This window comes from Felis catus, chromosome X (assembly GCF_018350175.1).
Source record: "Felis catus isolate Fca126 chromosome X, F.catus_Fca126_mat1.0, whole genome shotgun sequence".
NCBI classification, from domain to species: domain Eukaryota; kingdom Metazoa; phylum Chordata; class Mammalia; order Carnivora; family Felidae; genus Felis; species Felis catus.
In genome coordinates, this window is record NC_058386.1 from 26,433,128 (window position 1) to 26,460,275 (window position 27,148).

At 41.2% G+C, this 27,148-nt stretch overlaps 1 protein-coding gene across 8 annotated transcripts in view; it reads right to left on the minus strand.

Moving 5' to 3' along the window:
• The window catches only part of TAB3 (TGF-beta activated kinase 1 (MAP3K7) binding protein 3), an 89,560-nt gene that overhangs the window by 27,308 nt on the left and 35,104 nt on the right, over positions 1-27,148 (minus strand). For 7 of the 8 annotated variants that reach the window (XM_023249433.2, XM_023249432.2, XM_023249430.2 and 4 more), the window contains exons 3-5: positions 25,781-25,857; positions 25,411-25,537; positions 2,834-3,025 (exon numbers count right to left, since the gene is read on the minus strand). In XM_023249433.2, the coding sequence (XP_023105201.1) occupies positions 2,834-2,935 (102 nt within the window). In that variant the 5' untranslated portion in view covers positions 2,936-3,025; positions 25,411-25,537; positions 25,781-25,857. The remainder of the gene's footprint in view (positions 1-2,833; positions 3,026-25,410; positions 25,538-25,780; positions 25,858-27,148) is intronic. The other variant, XM_023249431.2, reaches the window with a different exon arrangement.

The window sequence follows — 27,148 nt, forward strand, 5'->3', positions numbered from 1 at the left end:
TTATTAGCCTCAAGCACCGTGTTATTTATTGCCTTCACAATAATAAAGTGTGTCAATTACTGGGACTTTGTAGTTCAGAAATATACACACAGATATGCACATACATATGTGTGTACTACTACCTATTTTAGGAAAAAGCACATTTTATAGAAAAATGAAAGGAAACACTTTTACTTCTGCTAAGAAGCACATAAGGTTAAACCCAAAACAGAACATTGAGTGCTATAATTTTGCCACTGGAATAACTTCTGGGTTCATCTATTTCAACTCATTGCCACATGAGGAAAGAAATGCCCGCGGAGTTACACGGCTTGACAACAAGCACTCGACTAATTCACGGGGAGCCAGTTTGAGATTCTTGGTTTCTTGCCTCCCACGGCTGCTTCCACTGTAACACAGTCATTTCAAGGGGGAGGATGTTGGGCCAAAAGCAAATTGTTCTAAGGCTTCAGGGGAAGTAAACGCAGATTCAGTTAAGCAAACCTTCATAAAATGAATTCTCAGAAATGTAAAGAATTGGGTTTATCAAAACTCCATACACAACTGGTATCTTTTTCCTTACATAAAGCTTCTGATACTAAAATTCTGAGCCAGAGAAAAAAGTAATTGTTGAAATTTAAGAAGAAAATTATTAAAACTCACAGTCTGGCCTTTTTCTTATCCTGCTTGAAAATCACTCTGATACGATCAAGGAAGAAAAGCTAGATATTTAGCAAATTTGGATCCAAAGGATTCAAATCGATTGCCAACTAGAAAATGTTACTGACCGATATCTGAGAGAAAAGAATATGAAAAGTGAAAATAAAGTATCTCTGCAATTGGATTAAAAGGAGAACAAAAACTAGACAGTTTTATATGAAACCTAAAGCAGTCGTGGGTACTTCACTATTTGACATTTGTCTCAATACTGTTGAAATTTCGTGTTTTCTACAGTGAATTAGGCAGCCTAAGTAAAATAGTATCCTCACAAGAGGACCCAAATTCAAAATGATACAAGGCTGACTTGCTAGCCTGTTCAAATGCGTGTCTACAGTGACAAGGTAAGTCAATTTTCTTATCAAGAAAAAATGTAAACCAAAAATACAGATATTTAAGTATTATTTTTATGAAAGCATTTTTAAAATAAAACCACCAGAATGAAATGTCATATTTAACCTGCTGACTACCTTCAAAGAAAAACATGGATATAAAATATACCAGTCAATATGAAGAATAAATCAAAAGTATTTAGTTGGATAAAGACATAAAAATAATTAAGAAAACACATAAAAGGTTTTGAAAAGACTGAGGCAAAAAAGCATATTCCTAAAGTGATTGTAAATTGAGAGGACAGCTCAGAGAGACTTTAAGACTTGTATATTAAATGTAAACTACTGAGTCTTTAAATGTAAACAGAAAAACTTTCCAGAGCCAGTAACTGGTAAGTCTCTCTACCAATAAACTATATTAATCCCAAAGGAACAAAGAAGAGAAAGACTTGGGTCAATGTAAAGTAATAACAAATGATCATTAACTTGAATTTAAAGTCCATTCCTTCAGTTTAGAAAGCGTGATAAAGACACTAAGCCATGAAAAAATACAGGTGATAATGGGAAAAATTAAATTTGAAAAAACAAAGTCAGAGCTGGGGGGAGCTGGTTAGGACAGGTAAGGAAGGTGATTGCTTGGAAACGGTTTTAACTAGAAGCCTCACTCTTGCTTGATTTCATTCCAGTGGGAAGCACCTTTACTCTACCAGAGACCAAAATGGGGCTAAAATAGACAACAGAAAGACAGACTGGGAATGTGTGCTAGAAAAAACAAAGGCAAGCTATAATACAAAAATCACAACACAAAGGTCTAGACCCAGTAAAAGGGCCATGAAGCACCACTTTTGCCACAATGATTCTGTGAGTCCCTACTGGCAATTAACCTCAACTGTATATAGGCTTAGGTGATATCCTGAGCCATTCACACTGCAATTAGGTAGTGTTGGCATATTACGCAGTAAGGTACGATTTGAACTGACTGCGTGTGACAAAGACCAGTGGGCAACAGGATAGTAGTGTAGACCCAAACGTAAACCAAAAAGGGAAATTCTATAACCCAAAACACACCAAGATCCTGTGGAGGATGATGCAAAATTCAACAGGGCGAGAGTATCAGGCCTGTTTCTCTGTTGTCCCTTGAATGGGAAAACATAGTTTATCCAATATGAAAGATTTATTTTAATATAAGACAACAAAACCAAAGGACTATGGTTAAACTAGAGAAAGTGGCCTTATACTTAAAACTGCATCTTAGTAAGCATTTATTAACGAGAAAAACACTAAGAAAGGGACAGGACTCTCCATAGACCTTTAAACATTGGCTCAAAGTTAAAATGATAACTCTGAGATTCAAAATTCAAATATAAGAATTTGGGGACTGATAAAACAAACTCCAATATGTAAGAAGGCAAATTGTGAACCGAATCATTTTTCCTTTTGCTACATGCCTTTACTCTTTTCTTAACGGGTTCTTAATGGGGTAGGTTTTGCCTCCTATGAGGCCTTTATCAATGTGTGGAGACATTTTGAGTTGTCACAACTGCAGGAATACTATCATCATCTAGTGGTAGAGACCAAGAATGCTGCTCAATGGCCTACGAAGTACCAGGCAGGGCCCCACAACAAAGACTACCCACCCAAAATGTCGATAGCACCAAGGTTGAGAAATCCTGCTCTGAATGCTTCCCACTGCCCTCCTCCACACACACAAGAAAGGTGAACTGACTTCTAGTCACTACAACACAAAGCCAGCCCTAATAAGGAGAAACGTAGCTTAACATCACTATCGTTGCTGGGTAATCTACCTGTAACATGCATTGAGACACAACGCCCTCTGGAATCTCCGGGAAACGTTGTCGGAGGTCATGGAGAACCTGCATATCAAGCTGTGGACTGCCTTGCGCCATGCCAGGACAAATGGTGGTCAAGTATCTGTTAGGAAATTGATGCTAACCGGCCTTCCAATAGTAATGATCTTCCAACACCGCAGTCATTTTCTATTGAAAGAAATCAAAGTTAATCACTGTGCTATACACCTAAAACTCATGTAACATTGTGTGTCAACAATACTTCGATAAAAAGGTAAAAGAAATGAAACTATGGTTGCATTTAAGTACATATTTCACTTTAATCAAAAAGAAATGACCAATATGTTAAAATGGAAAGACCCAACATGAGCACATTTGATTCCAAAGTTATAAAATTGAGTTCAACTCAGCCAGACTTTTCTGATGTAATATAGCCAATCACCGGTTTCGAAACAAAAAAAGCCAAACTGCATCCCCAAACTTCAGTTTCATTTTAATGCTTAAAAAAAAAAAAAACTGCAGCAGCTAGTTTAAACTACAGATTATTAGTTGGCAACCAAGTTTTTCTAGCCTTGAGAAATGCTACTTCAATATAATCACTTATGTTTTACCAAGGGCTATTACATCACTCCTCTAAAGCAGAGTAATCATTTCAAATGTCTGAAAACAAGGACTTGATAACACCACAAAGCTTACTTGTCCTGTCTGCCTTACATTCTGCTTGTATTTTGAGGCCAAAAGGTTTGAATTTCAAGTGTGAGTAAAGGAAACCCAATGTCTAAAGGAAGTAACTTAGCAAACAAAAATGAAAATGTAGACTCCTTTGTTTTTAAAGATGATGCTAGTGGCCCAGCATGAGCCAGACCTAACTAGGTAGGCTTTCACCTACTTCTGATGCCACCAGCAGAAAGGCTAAAATGGAAGGATTTGAGATTACAATTTGAGTGTAGAAAATTAACATCTAATCTCACTGGCACTACTCAAATTAAGCACTCATATAAACAAGGCAAGGAGTGAAATAATAATGAAATCATAAATTAACTGGCACGGTCAAGGATCAATAAGCCAGTACACTTTTTAATACAGCTGACCTTTGAGTGACAGGGGGATCAGGGGCACCAACCCGTGTAGTCGAAAATCCACATATAACTTTTGACTCGCCAATAACTTAACTACTAATAGCCTACTACTGACCTTACTGATAATGTACACAGTTGATTAACACATATTTTGCATATTAAATGATGTATTATATACGGTATTCTTACAAAAGTAAATTCAAGAAAAAAATGTTAAGAAAATCACAAGGAACTGGGGCACCTGGGTGGCTCAGTCGGTTAAGCGGCTGACTTCGGCTCAGGTCATGATCTCACGGTCAGTGAGTTCAGGCCCCGCGTCGCGCTCTGTGCTGACAGCTCAGAGCCTGGAGCCTGTTTCGGATTCTGTGTCTCCCTCTCTCTCTGACCCTCCCCCATTCATGCTCTGTCTCTGTCTCAAAAATAAATAATCATTAAAAAAAATTTTTTTAAAAGAAAATCACAAGGAAGAAAAAATACATTTACAGCACCGTACTGTATTTAAAACAAATTTCTTTTAATGTTTATTTACTTTTCAGAGAGAGAGAGAGAGAGAGCGAGTGAGAGAGAGAGCGGGTAAGCAGCAGAGAGAGAGGGAGACACGGAATCCGAAGCAGGCTCCAGGCTCTGAGCTGTCAGGAGACAGCACGATGCGGGGCCCGAACCCACAAACTGTGAGATCATAACCTGAGCCGAAGTTGGACGCTAAACTGCCTGAGCCACCCAGGCACCCCTGGACTATATTTATTTTTTAAAATCCGCATACAAGGGCACCTGGCTGGCTCAGTTGGTAGAGCATGCAACTCCTGGATGGCGGGGCTTTGAGTTCAAGCCCCATGTTGGGTGTGGAGATTACTTAAAATCTTTAAATAAAAAAATAAATAAATAATTTTTTAAAATCTGCATATAAGTAGACCCATACAGTTTTAACCTGTGTTGTTCAAGGGTAAACTGTACATATCTCCCATTTTTTTAACGGGAACAATGAAGAATACACCATACAATCTCGTAATATTTCTGCTGTGTTCACTCACTACGTAGTCAAATATTTTTAAGAATAAGAAGTAAACACGTGCATTTTGATAAGAGGCATGGAAACCATGATTATAAGATACGTATCTAAACCACACACATAAGGGAGGGTCATTCCACACCAAATCTTCTATTTCTTGCAAATAAGCCCCAAAACTTTAAATTATAGCATTACTTGGGGACAATGTAGACAACTACAATCAATGTTTTAAAAATTAAAAATGTTTGCATCGGTCCAAGATCCAAAGCCCTACAGGCAGACCCTGAACTCATCTCCTCCCATTGACACACTACATTTACACCTACATATAGATCAATTCCTCCACAAGAACCGAAGGCTGACTGAACACCTTACGCACAATAAAGGCCAGAGAAACCTCAATCAGAACGGCGAGAGAGACAGATGCACGCTACCAAGGGCAACTCCACCCCGATGTTACAGGATGCGGTAGTGACATCACTGATAGACTGATGCATAGATTCAACTGCCTGGGGCACAGAAAATAAGCTGCAGTTTAAAAGGTCACTAGACGAGAAGTGAAGAAAAACCACTTATTAACTCCAGAAGGTCCAACCAACAGTGGGGTAACTACTGGAACTCTCCCAGGGGTTGGAAATGCTGGTGATCTCCACTGTTTACCTCCCCTCTCCACCTTGGGAGTCCACCCAAGAGCAAGGTCCGGGTGTTCTCGCTGCCCTGCCACTTTGGCTAGTCCCGGCCCCCAAACGCATACCACCTCCAGCCATCCAAACAGGGCAGCCCCCGTGGGGCGCACACCGGGGCACGCCAGGCCTTTTTCCGCTACGGAAAAAGGGGGCTAAGTGGGGGCTAAGTGCAAAGCACTCACCAAGGGGGCTAAGTGCAAAGCTGCCTGACGCCTCTCCCTCCACACCGGCATCGCCCACAGGGGCAGCCGTGGCGCAGAGTGCCCCGGGACCCACAGACCACGCGCACTACCGCTCCAGCCAGCCAGCCAGCCAAACGTGCGTGGAACACACAGTCTGCACAGAGGATGTACCTACACAGGGCCACTCCTTCAAGACCGGCAGAGGGAGCTGTTCCGCCTAATTCATAAGAAATAAGCACAGAAAATCCAAGAAAAAAGGGAGCAGAGGAATATACAAACAAAATTAAGACAAAGTTTCAAGAAAATAACGAAATCAAAATGAGATAAGCAATCTACCTGACAGAAATTTCAAAGTAACGATCATAAAGTTGCTCACTAGACTTGAGAGAATAGATGAACTAAAAACTTCAAGAAAAATATTTTTAAAAACATGAAAGACTGAATAACTGAAACAAAAAATACACTACAGGTAATCAACAGGAGATTAGAGGATGCAGAAGAAGAGATCAGCAATCCAGAAAACAGGGTAAGAGAAAACATTCAAAACTGAGGATCAAAAAAAAAAAAAAAAAAAAAAAAAGGAATTTTCAAAAATGAAGAGGGTTAAGGGACCTCTGTGACAAAATCAAGCATATTAACATTTGCATTATAGGGATTCTCAGAAGGAGCCAAAAGAGAAAGGGGCATAAAACTTACATAAAGAAACAATACCTGAACACTTCTCTAACCCAGGGAAGGAAATAGACATCCGGGTCCAGGAATCAGAGAGCCCCAAACAAGATAAACCCAAAAAGGTCCATACCAAAACACATAATAATTAAAATGTCAAAGATTAGGGGTGCCTGGGTGGCTCAGTCGGTTGAGTGTCTGACTTCAGCTCAGGTCACGATCACGCCGTGAGTTCGAGCCCCACATCCAGCTCTGTGATCACAGCTCAGAGCCTGGAGCCTACTTCGGATTCTGCGTCTCCCTCTCTCTCTGCTCTTCTCCTGCTCACACTCTCTCTCTCAAAAATAAACACGAAAAACATTTTAAAACATAAAATGTCAAAGATTAAACAGAGAAAAATCGTAAAAGCAACGAGGAAACCAATTATGAACGTACCAATTAGGTACAACAACAAAAAACCTGTGGGGTATCAGCTGATTTTTTCAGCAGAAATTCTGCAGATCAAAAGACAGGGACAAGATATATTCAAACTGCTGAAAGGAAAAAACTTACAACCAGCAGTCTACAATACAAGGTTATCACTCAAAATAAAAGGAGAGACAGAATTTCCCAAACAAGTTAAAGGAGTTTACCACTTTGACCTCTCTTACCACGAGTGAACCAGCCTTACAAGAAATGTTAAAGGGTCTTAGCCAAGACCCAGAGTTAAGAAAATTATGAAAGGAAAACTTTCAAGGGTAAAGGCAAACATATAGTACATCAACGACTTACAATGCTAGTATGGAGGTTAAAAGCTAACAGGAGTAAAATTATTTGTATCTAAAAAATTAAGGGATTAACAAAATAAAAAGATATAAAATGCACAGAAAAGATAGGAAAGTAAAATGCAGTGCTTTTAGGAAGTATTAGAACTGAAGCAACCATCAACTTCACATAGACTGCTATATACTTAGGATTCCTGTTCTATATGAACCTTTTGGTAACCACAACACAAAAACCTGTAATAGATACACACACACAAAAAAAAAAACTAAAAAGAAAGGAATCCGGGGCGCCTGGGTGGCGCAGTCGGTTAAGCGTCCGACTTCAGCCAGGTCACGATCTCACAGTCCGTGAGTTCGAGCCCCGCGTCAGGCTCTGGGCTGATGGCTCAGAGCCTGGAGCCTGTTTCCGATTCTGTGTCTCCCTCTCTCTCTGCCCCTCCCCCGTTCGTGCTCTGTCTCTCTCTGTCCCAAAAATAAATAAATGTTGAAAAAAAAAAAATTAAAAAAAAAAAAAAAAGAAAGGAATCCAAGCATAGTATTAAAGAAAGTTACCAATCACAAGGGAAGAGAGCAAGAGAATAAAGAAACAAGAGAACTACAAAAGCAATCAAAAAAATTAACAAAATGACAATAAATACATACCTATCAATAACTACTTTAAATATGAATGGTCTAAATATTCTGATCAAAAGCCACAAGGTGATTGAATCCATTAAAATTGACACCCATCTCTATGCTGCCTATAAGAGACTTAACTTCAGACAAGAAGACACATACAGACTGAAAGTGAAGAGATGGAAAACATTCCATACAGATGAGAGAGAGAAAAAGAAAAAGCTTGGGTAGCAATACTTCTAATACTTCTATTGGACATAACAGACGTTAAAACAAAGACTGAAACAAAAGGAAAAGAAGGACATTATGTAATAATAGAGGGATCAATCCAACAAGAGATTATTACAATTGTAAATATACACCCAACATTAGGGCACCTAAATACACAACACAAACAAAAAGGGAGAAACTGTGAGTACTACAATAACGGTAGGACATTTTAATATCCCGCTTACATCAATGGATAGATCACTGACACAGAAAATCAATGAAGATACACTGGCTTTGCATGACACATTAGACCAGATGGAGCAAACATATACAGAACATTCTATCCCAAAACAGAAGAATACGTAATTCATCTCAAGTGCACATGGAACATTCTCTAAGATATCACATTTTAGGCCACAAATCAATTCTCAATAAAGTTAAGAAGCCTGAAGTTATATCCAACATATTTTCTTTTCCTTTTTTTAAAAATTTTTTAGTGTTTGTTTATTTTTGAGAGAGAGGGACAGAGCACAAGCAAGTGAGGGGCAGAGAGACAGGGAGACACAGAATCCCAAGCAGGCTCCGGGCTGTTAGCACAGAGCCCGCCGTGGGGCTCGAACTCATGAACCGTGAGGTCATGATGGGAGCCGAAGTCAGATGCTCAACTGACTAAGCCACCCAGGCGCCCCTCAAACATATTTTCTAATGACAATGATATGGAACTAGAAATCAGTAACAACAGCAACAACAAAAAATAGAGAAACATGACCATACAGAAGCTAAAAAAAATATGCTAATAATCAATGCATCAAGGACATGAAAGAGGAAATTTAAAAATACCTACAGACTAATGAAAATGAAAACACAACAGTTCAAAATCCTTGTGACGCAGCAAAAGCACTTCTTCTAAGAGGGAAGTTCATAGTGAAACAGGCCTACCTCAACGAACAAGAAAAATCTCTACACCTAAAGGAACTAGAAAAAATAAGAACAAAGCCCAGAGTTACTAGAAGGTAAACACAGTAATAAACAGAGTGGAAATAAAGGAAGTAGAGGCTAAAACTCAATAGGAAAGAATCAGTAAAACCAAGAGCTGGTTCTTTGAAAAGAAAAAAAAAAAACCGATAGACGTTTAGCCAGACTCATTAAAAAAAAAAAAAAAGGACACAAGTACATAAAATCAGAAATCAAAGAAGAGAAATAACAGACACCACAAAAATACAAAGGCTTGTGAGAAACTACTACCATAAATGATATGCCAAGAAACAGGACATCCCAGGAGAGATGGATAAATTCCCCAAACCAAAAAGCTTCCAAGAATGGATCAGGAAGAATAGAACATTTGAACAGAGTGATTACTAGTAACAAAACTAAATCAATAATCAAAAAACTCTCCCAAAACAAAAGTCCACCACCATATGGCTGCACAGGTAAATTCTACCAAACATTTAAAGACTGAATACCTATATGTTAACTACTTGGACTTAAATAAAATTAAAAAAAAAAAATAGATAATTGAAAACAAAAAACTTAATACCTAACCTCAAAGTATGCAAAAAAAAAAAAAAGAAGGAAAACTTCCACATTCATTCTATGAAAGAAGCATTAATGTGATATCAAAACCAGATGAAGACACTATAATAAAATTACAGGGGCACCTGGGTGGCTCAGTCAGTGAAGCGTCCAACCTTGGCTCAGGTCATGATCTCACGGTTCTTGAGTTCGAGCCCAGCATTGGGCACTGCCCTGACAGTGCAGAGCCTGCTTGAGCTACTCTCTCTCCTTCTCTCTCTGCCCCTGTCCCGCTCGCTCGCATTCTCGCTCGCTCTGTCTCTCTCTCTCTCTCTCTCTCTCTCTCTCACACACACACACACACACACACACACACACACACACACACTAAATAAATAAGCTTGAAAAAAAAGGAAAAGAAGGGGCACCGGGGTGGCTCAGTTGGTTAAGCGTCCTACTTCAGCTCGGGTCATGATCTCGCGGTTCATGAGGTTGAGCCCCACGTTGGACTCTGTGCTGAGAGCTCAGAGCCTGGACCGCTTTGGATTCTGTGTCTCCTTTTCCCTCTCTGCCCATTCCCAGCTTGTGCTCTCTTTCTCTCTCTCAGAAACAATAAATGTATCAACTGTATTAAAAAAAAAAAAAAAATTAAGGGGCGCCTGAGTGGCTCAGTTGGTTGAACAACTGACTTTGGCTCAGGTCATGATCTCATGGCTTGTGGGTTCGAGCCCTGTGTCGGGCTCTGTGCTGACAGCTCAGAGCCGGGGGCCTGCCTCAGATTCTTTGTCTCCCTCTCTCTCTGCCCCTCCTCTGCTCACATTATGTCTCCCTCTCTCTCTCGTTCAAATACGAATATAAAAAATTCTTTTAAATTAAAATTTAAAAAAGAAAATTACAGAGCAGTATCCCTGATAAATACAGACACAGAACTCAACAAAATATGAGCAAACCAAATTCTATACATTGAAAAAGTCATTTACCACAATCAACGGGGGTCTATTCCAGGGATGTGAGGATGGTTCAAGATCCAACAACAAATGAACGTGACACACATTAACAGAATGAAAGATAAAAAGTATATGATCATCCTATGGGGCGCCTGGGTGGCTCAGTTGGTTAAGCACCTGACTTCAGCTCAGGTCATCATCTCACAGTCCATGAGTTCAAGCCCCACGTCGGGCTCTGTGCTGACAGCTCAGCCTGGAGCCTGCTTCGGATTCTGTGTCTCCCTCTCTCTGCCCTTCCCCTGATTGCACTCTGTCTCTCTCTCTCAAAAATAAATAAACGTTAAAAAAAAAAAAAAAGTATATGATCATCCTAATAGCTGCAGAAAAAAATAGATGACAAAATTCAATAGACACTCATGATAAAAACTCTCAACAAAGTGGGCTCAGAGGGAGCATAACTCAACATAATAAAGGCCATCTATGAAAAACCCACAGCTAACAGCACACTCAATGGTGAAAAAGTGAGAGTTTTTCCACAAAGATCAAGAACAAGACAAGGATGTCCACTCTCACCACTTTTACTCAACACAGACTGGAAGTCCTGGTTGCAGCAATTAGACAGTACAAATAAGAAGCATCCAAAGTGGTAAGGAAGAAATAAAACTGTCACTATTCACAGATGACATGATGCCATATAGAAAAAATGCACAATGGGGCGCCTGGGTGGCTCAGTCGGTTGAGCGTCTGACTTCGGCTCAGGTCATGATCCTGCGGTTCGTGAGTTCGAGCCCCGCGTCGGGCTCTGTGCTGACAGCTCAGAGCCTGGAGCCTGTTTCAGACTCTGTGTCTCCCTCCCTCTCTCTGACCCTCCCCTGTTCATGCTCTGTCTCTCTCTGTCTCAAAAATAAATAAACGTTAAAAAAAAAATTTAAAAAAAAAACGCACACAGGACACCAAAAAATTATTAGAATAAATGAATTCAGTCACGTTACAGGATATAAAATATACAGAAATCTGTTGCACTTTAATATACTAATAAAAAAGCAGAGAAAGAAAAGCCCATTTACAAGTGCCTCAAAAAAGAAGGAAATACCTAGAAATAAACTTAACCAAGGAGATGAAAGACCTGTAACTCAGAAAACTGTAAGACATTAATGAAATAAAATGAAGATGATGCCAACGAATGGAAAGATAACACCATGCTCATAAAGTTATACAATGAATACTGTTAAAATGTCCACACTACCCCAAGCAATCTACAGGATCACTGCAAATTCTATCAAAATACCCACAGCAAGGCACCCAGCTGGCTCACTCTTAAGTATCTGACTTTGGCTCAGGTCACGATCTCACAGTTTATGGGGGCTTGTGCACCACCCACTTCATGTGAGCTCGAGCCCCACTTCGGGTAAAGACAGGAACCGTGCTTCGAGTGAGACCCGCTTCTCTCTCTCTCTCCCCCGCCTCGTGGGATTTTCTCCCTCTCTGATTCTCTCCCTCTCTGCCCTTCTCACTTGTGCTGTCTCTAAAATAACAAAAATAAATACATAAATACCAACAACATTTTTCACACAACTAAACAAATAATCCTAAAATTTGTATGGAACCACGAAAGGCTCATGAGAAAGAAGAATACACCTGGAGCTATCACAATCGCAGATTTCAAGCTATACTACAAAAGTCTAGTAATCAAAACAGTACGGTACTGGCACAAAAACAGACACAGAGATCAATGAAACAGATTAATCTACAATAAAGGAAGCAAGCATATACCATGGGGAAAAAGTCTCTTCAATAAACAGTGCTAAAAAAGCAAAACTGGAGAACTACAAGCATAAGAATGAAACTGGACCACTTTCTTACATCACATACAAAAATAAACTCAAAATAGATTAAAGACCTCAACGTGAGAGCTGAAAGTATAAAACTTGTAAAAGAAAACATAGGCAGTTATGCCTTATACTTTGGCCTTAGCAACACTTTTCTTGATATGTCTCCTTAGACAAGAGAAAAAAGAGAAAATGAACTATGGGGACCACATCAAAGTAAAAAGCCTGTACACAGCAAAATAAACCATCAACAAAACAAAGACAACCCACTGAAGGGGAAAAAAATATTTGCCAATGATGTATCTCGTAAGGGGCTAATATCTAAAATATATAAAGAACTCATACAACACCAAAACAAACAAACAAACAAACCCAAACATTCTGATTAAGACATGGGCAGAAGACCCGAATAGGCATTTTTGCAGAGACATATGAATGGCCAACCGACACGTGGAAAGAAGCTCAACATCAATGGTCGTCAGGAAAATGCAAATCAAAATCGGAATGAATTATCACCTCACTCTAGTCAAATGTCTAATATCAAAAAGGCAAATAAGTATTGGCAAGGACGCGGAGAAAAAGAAGCCCTCGTACACTACTGATGAGAATGTAAATTGGTGCGGCCACTCTGGAAAACACTATGGAGATTCCTCAAAAAACTCAAAATATAAATACCATCCAATCCAGTGATTCCACTGCTGGGTATTTACCTGAAGAAAATGAAAACCCTGATTTGAAAAGTTATATGCACCCCTATTCTTAGTGCAGCATTATCTACAATAGCCAAGGTACAGAAACTACCCAAGTGTCCACTGACAGCTGAAGGCTCAAGAACATGTGGTGTATGTGCACAGTGGAATATGACTCAGCCATAAAAAAAAAAATAGTAAAATCTCGTCATTTACAACAACACGGACCTAGAAGGCATTATGCTAAGTGAAATAAACCATTCGGAGAAAGACCTATACCATATGATTTCACTTACATGTGGAATTAAAAAAACCCAAAACAAATAAATAAGCAAGCAAGAAAACGGAAACAGACTCCGAAACACAACAGAACCGGTAGCTGCCAGAGGGGGAAGGGGATGGGCAAAACACATGAAGGGGATTAAGAGGTACCAACATCCCGTTATAAAATAACTAAGTCAGGGCAGCTTGGGTGGCTCAGTTGGTTATGCGTCCAACTCTTCTTCATTTTGGCTCAGGTCATGATCTCAGGGTTTCTGGGACTGAGCCCCATGGTGGACTCTGTGATAACAGCGTGGGACCTGCTTGGGATTCGCTCTCCCTCTCTGTCTGCCCCTCCCGTGCTCACGTGCATGTGCTCTCTCATTCTTTCTCTCACAATAAACAAACTTAAAAAATAGGGGCGCCTGGGTGGCGCAGTCGGTTAAGCGTCCGACTTCAGCCAGGTCACGATCTCGCGGTCCGTGAGTTCGAGCCCCGCGTCGGGCTCTGGGCTGATGGCTCAGAGCCTGGAGCCTGTTTCTGATTCTGTGTCTCCCTCTCTCTCTGCCCCTCCCCCGTTCATGCTCTGTCTCTCTCTGTCCCAAAAATAAATAAATGTCAAAAAAAAATTTTTTTTAAATAAATAAATAAATAAATAAATAAAGTAAGCAAGCCACGGGGATAAAAAGTCCAGCATAGGAAATACAGTCGGTAATACTACAGTAACGTTGTATCATGACAAATGGTAGCTACACTTATCGTAGTAAACACTCCTAATGTATGTAATTGTTCTATCACTGTTGTACACCTGAAACTAATGTGACATGGTAAGTCTTCAGTGAAAGAAAATGTTTTTAAAGAAGTGAATGAATCTTTAAAAACAAATGAAGAAATACAAATGTTTAAGGCAACTACTCAATTACTTTTGCTCATTTATAACTAAGTAGATACCCGAAAAACAACCATCCTGTAATCTCAAACGTGATGTTAATTACAGGCAGGGTATTTCATTTTGCTTGCAATCTGTCGGCTTCTACTGGACATCTAGCTTGCTCTCTTCTTCCTTCCAAGCCAAGGCTGTCAAGAGTTACGTACGTTCTTTTTGTCTACAAAGTGGCCACAAAGCCCCTATGTATCAGACTCTGCCTAGCCACAGGTAAAAAAAGAGTTATTAGTTACTGTTTTAATAACTCCCAACCACCACATGGAAGAGGTCTAATTAACATGAAGAAATACTGACAAGTTGGGGATTACAATAGGTACCCAGATGGGCTTTCTGTCGACCCTGTACTCTTTTGCTCCCTGCAATTCATTCCTTAGTCTGCTTTTATCTAGCTCTTGTCACTGTTCCACTGACATGCCATCATCTCCCTGATGCTAAATCCAGAAGATACACTTGCTGGTCCCTATGCACCCTTGACCTCTGTAGCATCTGACAGTACTGATTGCCGCTGCTTTTTTTTAAGCCTCTGTGACAATATCCTAGCCTGGTTTCTTCCCACCTCTTTTGTCCCATTAAGGTTCCAGGTTTTTGCCCTAAGCTGCTTCCTCTTTTCATTCTACATTCTTTTTTTTTTTTTTTTAAGTTTATTTATTTTGGGAGAGAAAGAGAGAGAACACGAGCACAAGCCGGGGAGGGGCAGAGAGAAGGAGAAACAGAATGCCAAGCAGGCTCCGTGCCATCAACGCAGAGCCCAAAGAGGGGCTCGAACCCACGAACTGTGAGATCATGAGCTGAGCAGAGATAAAGAGTCACACGCTTAACCGACTAAGCCACCCAGACGCCCCTACATCCTTTTAAACAGCGATCACATCTACTAGTAAGCTTTCAATAACATTTAAAGGCTGATCATTTCCAAACTGGGATCTTGAACATCATGCTCTCTCCGAGACTCCAGACGCATACAGCCAAGTGCCTACTCCAGAGCACCATCTGGATACGCCCAAAGATAATTGTCAATATGTTCAAAAAGGAAACCTTCACCACAACCCTTCCTCAAATGCTCTCTGTTCTGTCCATGAATGTCACCACCATGGAGTCAGTTAATGATACTAGAAACCCGACTGTGATCCCTGACTTCCCATTCTTGTACGACCAACTAGAGTGTGAAATGAAGTGGTCAGGCTTTCTACCCCAGTTCTGCAATTTGTTAGTCTCTACGAAATATACTCAACTCGTATGCCTTGGAAACTTCACCTATAAAATGGAAAGAATGGTAGAGCTGTCATCAAATTCCTACGTCAAACATTAATAAGTCAGAAGGCATTAGTTACTATTATTCAAGGCATTTCTGAATATTGTGGTCATCGGCATTATAGCTGCAACTTCCTGCTGTGCCCTCACCTGCGATCTTGCCTTCGTCCCTCCACATCATGGCCAGAGTATTGGTTTTACAAGATGCCGCACTGAGCATGTCCCCTCCACTCTGCGCCCCAACAGAGCAGAGCCGGGTGTGATCCTGTGCCACCTTCTCTTCAGGCATTAGACTATGATCATCCACCTGCCGTAGATGTTTTCGTATCGTCCTCCCCCTACCACACACACGCACGGTTTCTCGGAGCCACAACGATCCTGTCCATATTGGTACTGATGGTGCTCCTTCTAAGGAGGCTTCTACGGACAACCTCCTCCCGAGTCCTGCTGCCAGGCCTCTCCTCCACTACGCTGTGCTAGAGGACCCTCCATTATGCTGCCACAGCAGGTTGGGCTTATCTTCATGGACGCACCAAACACATTATACTGAAGCTGCCTGTGTATCTAAAGGACTCTCATATAAAACTGTAGCTCTACCTGGAACGTGTTGTTATGCCAAAGTGGGGAAGTACTCAGAAAATGATGGGAGCTTGTCATAAGGACCTGGGAGCCAGGTTGAAGAGGCACCCGTTGGCCAAACCTGTGACAATCGGAGTACCCAAATAATTAAGGACAGTAATGAATTACAGGCCTGTAGAAAAGAGAAACCCATGAGTCGCTATCAGTATTAAATACACACATACATAAGTGGAGAAGGGAGGGCTTTTGTTTACAGTAGAATCCAACTGGTAAACACGCAAGGAGTGGTAAGACCTAAACAATCATTTTGCAGACAACACACTAGAGACCGCTTCAAGCAAAAATCATCAATGGATGCTACATCTTGGAGGAAATTTGGATGAAGAGTAGGATGCATGAATGGTCTTAAAATATCTCCCCCAAAGACCTGCTTATTAGTTTCAAGGGGTAAAAATTATGTGGTAGACAAATCAAACAATGTCATGCCTGGGTCGTCAAAATTAACATCAATGAGGGAAAGACAGACAGTGGGCACTTCCAGATGTGACCCTGAGAAAACAGAGTAATATGGTTTCTATGCTATACTATTCCCGTCGGGAATGCAGAACCTGAAAATAGTCATGAAGAAATAGACAAACACAGAATGACAAATGTTCTATTATTTAAAAAAAAAAAAAAAAAAGAGGGGTGGGGACAGGGTGAGGATGTCATCTGAAAAATTTCAATGTCATAAAAGAAAAAGGCAAGACAAGTATCACAGATTAAAGGAGACAGAGTACATGACAACTAGATCTAATAACTGATCCTACACTGGATCCCATATGAGGTGGGGAAAGTGTTAGAAAACAATCTGTTGACAAAATTGAAATGGAGATGACAGATGATGAGTTTTAGGAATTAGACAAAGAAATATTTAGGGGTAAAGGGCATGACAACTTACTCTCAAACGATTCAGGAAGAATCCGTACACCATGTATGTGTACACACACGCATGTACACAAACACACACGCACAGAGAGAGGGAACAAATAAAGCAAACAAGGACGAATGTTAATGATAGGTGAATATGGACAAAGGATATAAAGTCTTCTTTGCTTAATTTTTATTCTTGCAACCGCTGTACTTTTGGAATCATTTCCAAATAAAAAGTGAAAACAAAACAGAACAACAGACAGAAAGTCTGTAGTTGTATTCAGGGGCTGTGCCTTGTTCGCCCACGCACTCCCACAGCCTGACGGAGTACTTGCTCAAATGTCTGTTAAATAACGAAGAGTCACTCTTACTGTATGTAGCAAACCAATCTACACATAGAGATGACTCTTGCCCCCTACCTCCTGCACACACCCCCAATAAAATACTGGGGCCCTCGGGGACCACTGATGTAGAACAATCTGTCAATGCTTAGGAAAAAGGAAAAATAGGTTAAGTCACTCCATCAGTGGGTATGTATTTCTAGCTTTTCACTTTTAAAATATCTCAAATTTGAAATGCTAAGCTATTCCCCCAGATTAACAACCTAGGCTTAATTTAAAATAAACATTTCAAAGTCCTGGGTGTTAATTCAAACCTGTTTGAATTACCTACCATTGTGATCAAAACAAACATTGTTTGCCTTTTTCACAGTAAGATAATCTGTAATTTGCACTAGCCACAGGAGTCCTAACTAGATGAGTTAACTCTGCCCAATCACTGAGGCTGTAAGACAGCAGTGTCTAATAAAAATATAATGCAAGTTAAGTGTTCTAGTAGCCATGTGAAGGAAAACAAACAGGTGACATTTTAATAGATTTTATTAAACCGGATACACCAGAAATAGTACTGTTTTTACATATGATCAATATAGAAATCACTGATGAGCTATTTTACTTATTTCTCTCAAACTAAGTCCTTGAACTCCAGTGTGTAATTTATACTAACAGCATATCACAGTTCGGAACGGCCGCATTTCAAGTGCTCAGCAGTTACCGCCGGTTACCGGCGGCTACCTTACTAGACAGCACACCTCTAAGGCTTTGCGATTTTCATTCGATTAAAAGACTAACATGGAAGCGCCTGTGGGGCTCAGTCGGCTAAGCATCTGACTCTTGATTTCACCTCAGGTCACGATCCCAGGGTCATGGGATTGAGCCCCGTGTGGGGCTCTGCAATGAGCATGGAAGCTGCTTAAGATTCTCCCCCCACCGCACCCCCACCCACCCCTGGCCTCTCTCCCCCTCTGCCCCTCCCCCTGCTTATGTTCTCTTTCTAACATAAATAAATAAAAGGCTACCAGGTACAACTCTTTGATTCTAGAATTCAGTATCTCCTCTGACGGTAGACAATCAATCAATTAGGGACAGGGCCTGGCAGAGACTAGGTGTTCAATGAGTCTCTGTAAGGTCAAATAGAAAAGAAAAGTAGAATTCACTGAATTTAAAGGTAGGAATGACTTTAGTAATCAGATCTGCTTTGATTTACAGAGATAATGACAACTTTCCCACAGGAAATGATACTTCGATACTCGAGGGGCTAACCACATTCTGAACACCTGATGGCTACTTAACTGTCATCGCTAAAGAGCTTTCTCTTGAAGCACCCAAAAGCTTAACTCAAGCTGTCCCAGTGGCTCCAAAAACCAGTTTTACTCACTTCTCAACCCTAATTTCAAGGGTTTAAAACGTAAGGATAATACAGTTGACTTTTTGTGATAAAGAAGCCAAGGGTCCCCCAAAACAAAGAGGCTCCGGGTGGGAAGGGCTTGGGTTCGCTCCTCTTCTCGTCTCTGGGGCCGCCGGCTCCCCACCGGCTCCGTCCGCCTTTAGAACCTCAGGCGCTACGGAAGCCAAAGTTCCCGTTCATTTCACGGCTACTGCTGTCGGACACCAAAGACGGAACCCGTGTGCCCTAAAAGGCAGCTCTGATGATCTGGAGTCTACAAGTAAGAAAACAAACTCAAAGGACGGGCCTATGGCAGAATCACGACTCAAATCCAAGCCTGCCTTCTCCAAAGGCTGTGTCCTCCCCAGGGGCAGGTATCAAGGACACTGCCAGCAGGGTGAGGATGAGCGCCTTTGACCGGGAAAACAAAAAACAAGAAACCCCACCAGCTTATCAACCAATTAGGTGGTTATCGGTGTGGGGGGTAGGGCTGGGAGGGGAGGAAAGAATCCTGATATAAAGAAGCTGTTTTGGGACACACGAGAAGCAGAGCTAAAAGGAAAAAACTGGCCCTTTTTTAAAGGTTACAATTACTGTACTCGCCTTGGAAAAAAACACTGAAAGGCATCTTTCAAATCAAAGCCAAGAACTTACATACCCACAAAGATGGCTACCACCGGAAAAGATAATTAACAGTAGACCTGCTTTTCACAAAGATGAGCCTAAACTGGTAAAAAACGTCTGCGCTTAAAGGGATTATGTACATAATCTGAACACTGGACAACACTCTGCCCTATACAAACACTCATTCACAGTTAGTAAGCACTGACTGACACGGATCATTAAGCGTTTCATAATATACAGCACTCTCAAATTTAGTAATTTCCTGATAATTAGAAAATGTTACAAGACGTCTTTAAAAAAAAAAAAAACAATTTCCTTTCTGCTCACTGGGAGGCTAAAACAGATAGTTTACCAACAGAAAATATTCTAGCCAGTAAGAGGAGCCTCTTTTCCTAAAAAACAAAGTGAAGCACTACACTACATTTTTGCATTTAATCCCACAGAACGCAACTAAAATGAAACACTGCCATATAGCATGTTACAGATTTCAATATGACGCTCATCAAAACACACCATCTATTCTTGTCCATATATTATCAACATGTGCAACGACCATGCAAAATACATACGGACTTTGTTTCTTAACAACACTTTAATGGGCTGCTACTCTTTATACAATTCGAAAGTGGTGAGTGATGATCTGAAACCAACCAGAGGACTCCGGCAGTATGTGAACTGTACTGGCTAGGCTAGGCTGTGACCTAACTCCTGGGACACCATTGAAACCCCACCACCACCCACTAAAGCACAGATGGCCACAGCTGTGGACTGTGGAACTGTGTAGGCGGTAACCCTAGATCAAAAAAGAAACACTGGAGGCATAACCCCACGATCGTCCCAGGGTTCCAAAGCCAGATAAACCAAGAGGTTCTGCAACGGGAAGCCTTTCTTGTCTGTCGGCTTTGCCGGGACTCCAAATTTCTGAGGGCAGGGTGGAGGTGGGGTCGGGGGCTGGGCTCTGACGCTATGCTTAGCAGTGGAATCACTCTGAGGTTTCCTTCAGTGGGGAGGCTACCCTGCCCCCTGCATTCAGGAACGTCGGCACCAAGGCGCAGTGGGTTCTGTTCCTCCAAAAGCAGCTACTGGGATTTCTCCCAACAGAATTATTCCTCCCGGCGGGAAAGCTCCCCCAGAGCTCGGCTCTGATGCTGCCGTTCTCCACACTCTAGAAAATGAGCTCACACCTAGTGCTTTGTGTCCACAGCCTTCTCTGAGATCAGCAAGTACGCACGGTAGTGCGTTTCCGGGTCTGAGTGTTTACTTCTGCCACATTTTAGCTCACTTCCTAAAATAATTATAGCAGAGGTTACAAACCAATGGTCTGTAGGCCAATCCAGCCCGCTGATCTGCCTGGTCTGACCTCAAAAGTGTTAAAGAAAAAAAGCAAAAAAAAAAAAGTTGAGTCGTATTTTTTAAAAAAGATGTTTTATTTCTTTAAGTAATCTCTACATTCAACATGGGGCTCAAACCCACAACCCCGAGATCAAGAGTGTCATGTTCCACCGACCGAGCCAGCCAGGTGCCCCAAACACACTTTCACATAGAGAAATTTTACATAACAATCTGGCTATCCAGCTTTCCTCAGAAAAAATGAGAAGCTGGAACAGTATCAAGTGGCTAAAAGTGCAGCATGGAAGAGACACATACTTTCCAGCCTGCCTACTCTGCACGCTCCCTAGGGCGTCCCCAAGTCAGAGGCCCGACTTTGCTGTTACCCGCAATGTGTTCCATAAAAGGTGCAAAGCCAGTACTGTGGAAGTCCAAGCCTACTGTGTCTCAACAGTAGGCTGCTGATACAGTAATGTGGCACAAGAATTCTTCATCATGCAAGCCTATCTGGTGTATCATAAGGTGGTTAGCATCCTGGCCCCTCTTGCGAAATTGCCAGAAACACCCCAGGCTTTTTTAGAAAGGCAAAAGCATCTCAGGCTGACACCTACTGCTAGCATGTTAAGTTTGGTGACATGACAACTTCGGAGGATTGAAGAAAAGTTAGCCTGGTCTTGGGAGGACTTATAAGTAAAGGCATCATTCATTTTTCTGATTAGTCTGGCCCAGCTAATAACCAGTGAACAAAAATACGTATACTAGTATAAGACTTTGGAACTTTCATCCATTTCTTGCTGCTTCGGAGGTTTTGGCTTTAGATGATACTTACTGAGCCCTATGTATGTACCAGGCACTGTGCTAAGTGCTTTGTCTCATTTAATCCCCCTTATCCCACGGGAGAGGCCATGATATCACCCACAAATTTGAAAACGAGGAAATATGAGGTTCAGAGAGGGTAAATAATTTGCCTGTACTCACATAGTTAATAAGCAGCAAAGCTAGGATACAAACTTAAACATCATTTTCCTTCCACCTCAAGTCAATTAGGACTTAAAATTTCCTTTATTTCTGGGTATGTGGTTAACACAACGATGTCAAAACTCTGATGATGTCAAAACTCTTTTTTTTTTTTAGTTTTTTAAAATGTTTTTATTGCTTTTTGAGAGAGAGACAGAGCATAAGCAGGGGAGGGGCAGAGAGAGGGGGAGACACAGAATCTGAAGCAGGCTCCAGGCTCTGAGCTGTCAGCGCAGAGCCCGACGCGGGGCTTGAACTCAAGGAGTGTGAGATCATGACCTCAGCTGAAGTCGGACGCTCAACCGACTGAGCCACCCAGGCGACCCTGATGATGTCAAAACTCTTAAAGACAGTTTGTTTGTTTGTTTATTTATTTTTAACATGTGTTTATTTTTGAGAGACAGAGCGAGACAGAGCACGAGTAGGGGAGGGGCGGGGGGGGGGGGGGGGGGCCAGACACAGAATCCAAAGCAGGCTCCAGGCTCTGAGCTGTCAGCACAGAGCCCAACGCAGGGCTCGAACTACAGACTGCAAGATCATGACCGGAGCCGAAGTCAGCCGCTTAACCAACTGAGCCACCCAGGTGCCCCAAGACAGTTTAAAGTTCAAACCAAAACCTGATTATAAAGTAGAAGAGTTTTTTCAGATGAACATAAGGGAAGGAAGACAAAAATAATATAAAAACAGGGAGGGGGACAAAACAGAAGAGACTCATAAATATGGAGAACAAACTGAGGGTTCCTGGAGGGGTTGTGGGAGGGGGGATGGGCTAAATGGGTCAGGGGCACGAAGGAATCTCCTCCTGAAATTATTGTTGCACTATATGCTAACTAATTTGGATGTAAATTTTAAAAAATTAAAAATAAAATGAAGGGGTGCCTGGGTGGCGCAGTCGGTTAAGCGTCCGACTTCAGCCAGGTCACGATCTCGCGGTCTGTGAGTTCGAGCCCCGCGTCAGGCTCTGGGCTGATGGCTCGGAGCCTGGAGTCTGTTTCCGATGCTGTGTCTCCCTCTCTCTCTGCCCCTCCCCCGTTCATGCTCTGTTTCTCTCTGTCCCAAAAATAAATTAAAAAAAAAAAAAAAAAAAAAAGTTGAAAAAAAAAATAAAATGAAAAAAATAAAATGGAAGAGTTTTTTGTAGTAGATAAATTCTTTGAGGTAAACAGCAACAAGAAGTGGCCTGAACAGTGAAACATAACAAAGCATCTTTTACTGGTACAGGTAAGGGTTCCAATTTCAGGACTTTTCATGCATGTATGTAAAGGTGTAACCAATTAACAAGGGAGGGACAGGAACATGGTAGTTGGTATTTCCCCTACATGAGGCCTTCCAAATAACTTATATGATAATCGTGTCACAGGATTCTGATTATAGGGAAAAACGTTTTGAAATAGTCACATTTTCACTGCATCTATCTCATATTCTATTCTCAAAAAATATATATGATGGATCAATATAATATTCATATTAAAAGAATCAAGAGCATTTTCATGTTAAATATAGTCCCCCAGATGCAAAAAGAAGCAGATTCCCTTTTAACTGAACTTAACACCTCCTTGCAAGTGAACATCTGTTTGCCAGCTGTCCCCTGTACAGGATCTATCATACATGTCACTCCTGCCTTCCCCCACCAGCCTCCTCAACAAAAATACAAACGAAGGTACTTGGGATCTCCTCCCAATTCTGAGTCTGGTAACCAAAGAGTAGGGTATAATTATTTGTTTTTTTAAGTAAGCTATACGCCCAACATGGGGCCTGAACTCATGATCCCAAAATCAAGAACCGCACTCTCCACCAACTAAGACAGCCAAGTGCCCCAAAGAAGCAGGATATTAAAAACTAAAATGAAATGATGTTACGCAGTGGTATATGAAAAAAGAAATGGGAAAGCCTTGATTCTTATTAGAAATATTTTGTTCGTTTAGGAATACTGAGTTGGTTATAGGAAAAAAAAAACAGTATCTAGGTTAGAAAAATCAGAGATTTCCTTCATAAAATGACTTTAAAAATATCTCAAGAACATTCTGGGAAAGACAAAACTACAGAGTCAGTAAAAAGATCAGTGAATGCCAGAGGTCTGTGGGAAGGAAGGGTTCACAAGCGAAGCAGAGACAATTTTAAGGGTGGTGAAATTATTCTGTATAATACTCTAATGGTAGATACGTGACATTTATGCACTTGTCAAAACCCACAGAACCTGATAACACAAAGAGTGAACCTTAAAGCATGCAAATTTTAAAACAGGTCAAGGGATCCCAGGAAGGAACAGAGACCATATGATGTAACCTAACTGTATTACAAATGTATGAAACAATATCACTGCAGGTGGTAGAGGGGAAAGGTGCTGACCTAAATAGCGTTGGAAATGAGTGGCACCTCTAAGAGTAAAGTCAAGGCAAGAGGAACTGTACATAAGCACTGTACTCTAGTTGATAAAGTTGTTTCTTACGGGGGTAGAGGTTAACAAAACTGATATACATCTATACACGTATACTAGGAGAGAACAATTAAGTACATGGATGGTGAACGTTGGGAGCCAGGTCTTACTGTTAGAAGTGGGAGGTCACAGACAAGCAACAGGAGAAGACTAGTATGATCCATGTAGTAATGGATTAGGTTGGAGACATCAGTAGCAACTCATGTTTAGCTTAACAGCTTAATACTAACACAGATATATAAAAACAGACATAAAGAAACGTTTATAGACATACATAAATATATAGTCTATACGTGGGATTTCAGCTAGCAGAGTCCAGAAGCACCAACACCCCGAAAAGGCAATGAGCACATCTAGTACTCAGATCTTTATTTTTTTTTTAATGTTTGTTTGTTCTTTCAGAGAGAGAGACAGAGAGCACGTGCGACTAGCGGGGGAGGGGCAGAGAGGGAGAGACAGAATCCGAAGCAGCCTCCAGCCTCCGAGCTGTCAGCACAGAGCCCGATGTGGGGCTCGAACTCACACACCATGAGATCATGACCTGAGCTGAAGTCAGTCACTCAACTGACTGAACCACCCAGGCGCCCCATCAGATCTCGATTTCTAATAGCATTCTCTAATAAAAGGAACCAGGGCTTTGTGGAGAAATGGCTGATTCTAGAAGTGGAAGGGAGATACGCAGGATAAGCCCGGAGTATGTTATAATGGTAGAAACTTATGAAGTGCTCAAAAGGCACAACCCCTCCCCCACCATCACCGTGGAGGCATGTTAAAGTGACACAGGGACCATCCAAAAGAGTTCATCAATGGCCAAAGCTAGAAAAAGTTAAAACAAAATAAAGTAGAAATGGATTATGATCCAAAGTATAAAATAATTATCCATGAACCCATACTGATATAAATAAGTGACTAAATGAACAACTAAATGGGGGAGAGGGGACAATCTTCCATGCAGAAGACTTCCCAATAATTTATGTAGAACACCCTCAGGAGATGGACCATAACTTCCCACTCAAGCGGGGAACACAGGGTGACTTCGTTCCAAACAACACAGTGCGGGAAAGAATTTAAAAAAAAGAAAGAAAAGTAACACTACAGTGGAGAACCCTGACATAAACCTTAGCCAGGTGACCAAAGTGAACATGAACAGTGACAAATCATGTTGAAGCAGACACTCCTGATGTGCTAAGAATAGAAGAATGGCACTTTACCTCTGTGGTCTTCCTCCCCCAAACCCACAACACCAATCTAAATAATGAGAAGAACAGGAGACAAATCCTGACTAAAAGATATTCTACAAAATACCTGATCGGTTCTCTTCAAAACTGACAAGGTCATCAAAACAGTGAAAGTCTGAGAAACTGTCACAGCAAGGGGAGCCTAAGGAGACATGGTGACCACACGTGATGTGGTGTCCCGGGGGGGGGGGACCCTAAAACAGAAAAAACACATTAGATAAAAACCAGAGAAATCTGAATAAACTGTGGAGTTAATAACAATGTTTCAATATTGGTTAATTAACTGTAATAGATGTACCGCTGCTAATGTAATCTATTCATTAATTAGAAGAAACCGGGGGCTGAGTAGACAGGAACTCTGTGTATCACCGTCTCCGTTTTTCTGTAAAATTAAAACCGTACAAAACCAAAACTCTACTTAATTAAACAAAATTTACCTGAAGATGATTTATAAGCTCTGGCACGGCAGTCTTATTCACATCTCCAGCTCGAAAAGCACCTTCTTTTCAGTAGTCTGTAAAGGTGACGAAACGAGGAGACAGTTATCCTTGTGCCGACTTCCCAACTCAGCATGGAAAAACGACAGACCCCCACAGCCTTCTGGGGCCTTAAGGTGACAGCAGACGGGATGCCAGACCACACTCTGAAGCCAGGTGGTTCTTTCCCAAGTATCCTCACAGGCTGAATCACTGTCCTTTTTGTCAGGTCACAAATCTCTCCCACATTAATTCTACGTTATTCCAAGAGAGCAGCAGTTCAGGAAAACAAGAAAATAATCCACCACTTGTTTTCTTAAGGCTTTTGTAGCACGCCTGGCTGTGACTTACCACCCTGACCCCCCATTCACCACAGAAGATAGGAGGAAGCCCAGACCTCACAAGCTATGTATGAAACTTTAAACTGTATGGTCAAAATAGTAAATACCTTCATAAAATATGTGGACTACAGGGGCACCCGAGTGGCTCAGTCGGTTGAGCGTCCAACTCTTGATCTCAGCTCAGGTCACGATCTCACGGTTTGTGAGTTTGAGTCCCGGGTCAGGCTCTGAGCTGACAGTGCAGAGCCTGCTTCAAATTCTCTCTCCCTCCCTTCCCACCTTCCGCTGCTCTCTCTCCCTCACCACAAATAAACTTTAAACAATTTTTTTTAATGTGGACTATAATACAAACTATTTCTGTTCCCCAAAGGGCAATTTATACAAAGAAGAGTAACCTTACAGGCTTCTTTTGACAGATGAGCATTCTCTCTCCCCATCATTCAGAAACTACAGTAGTCCCCTCTCACACATGGTTTCATTTCCTGCGGTTTCAGTTACCCATGGTCAACTGCAGTCCAGAAGCAGATGATTCACCTTCCAACTTACCATGAGAAGGTCAACAGCAGCCCAACACTATGTCACAACGTCTACGCCTTTCATCTCACTGTAGCTCATCACGTAGGCATTTAATCATCTCACATCATCACAAAAATAGGGATGAATACAATCAAATATTTTAAGATGCCACATTCACATAACTTTTATTATGGTACATTGTCATAAATGTTCTCATTTATTATAGCTAATCTCTTCCTGTGTCTACTTCATAAACTTTATCATAGATATGTACAGAAAAAAACATAATTTACATAGAGTTCTGTACTATCCATGGTTTCAAGCATCCATTGGGGGACTTGGAACATGTTCCCTGTGGATAAAAGGGGGGCTACTGTATCTTCATCCCAGTAAACCTGATAATCCAATGTTAACTTTACCATTTGGGGGTAAACACTGGGTTCTATAAGAGGTATCATGGATACAAGTCTCT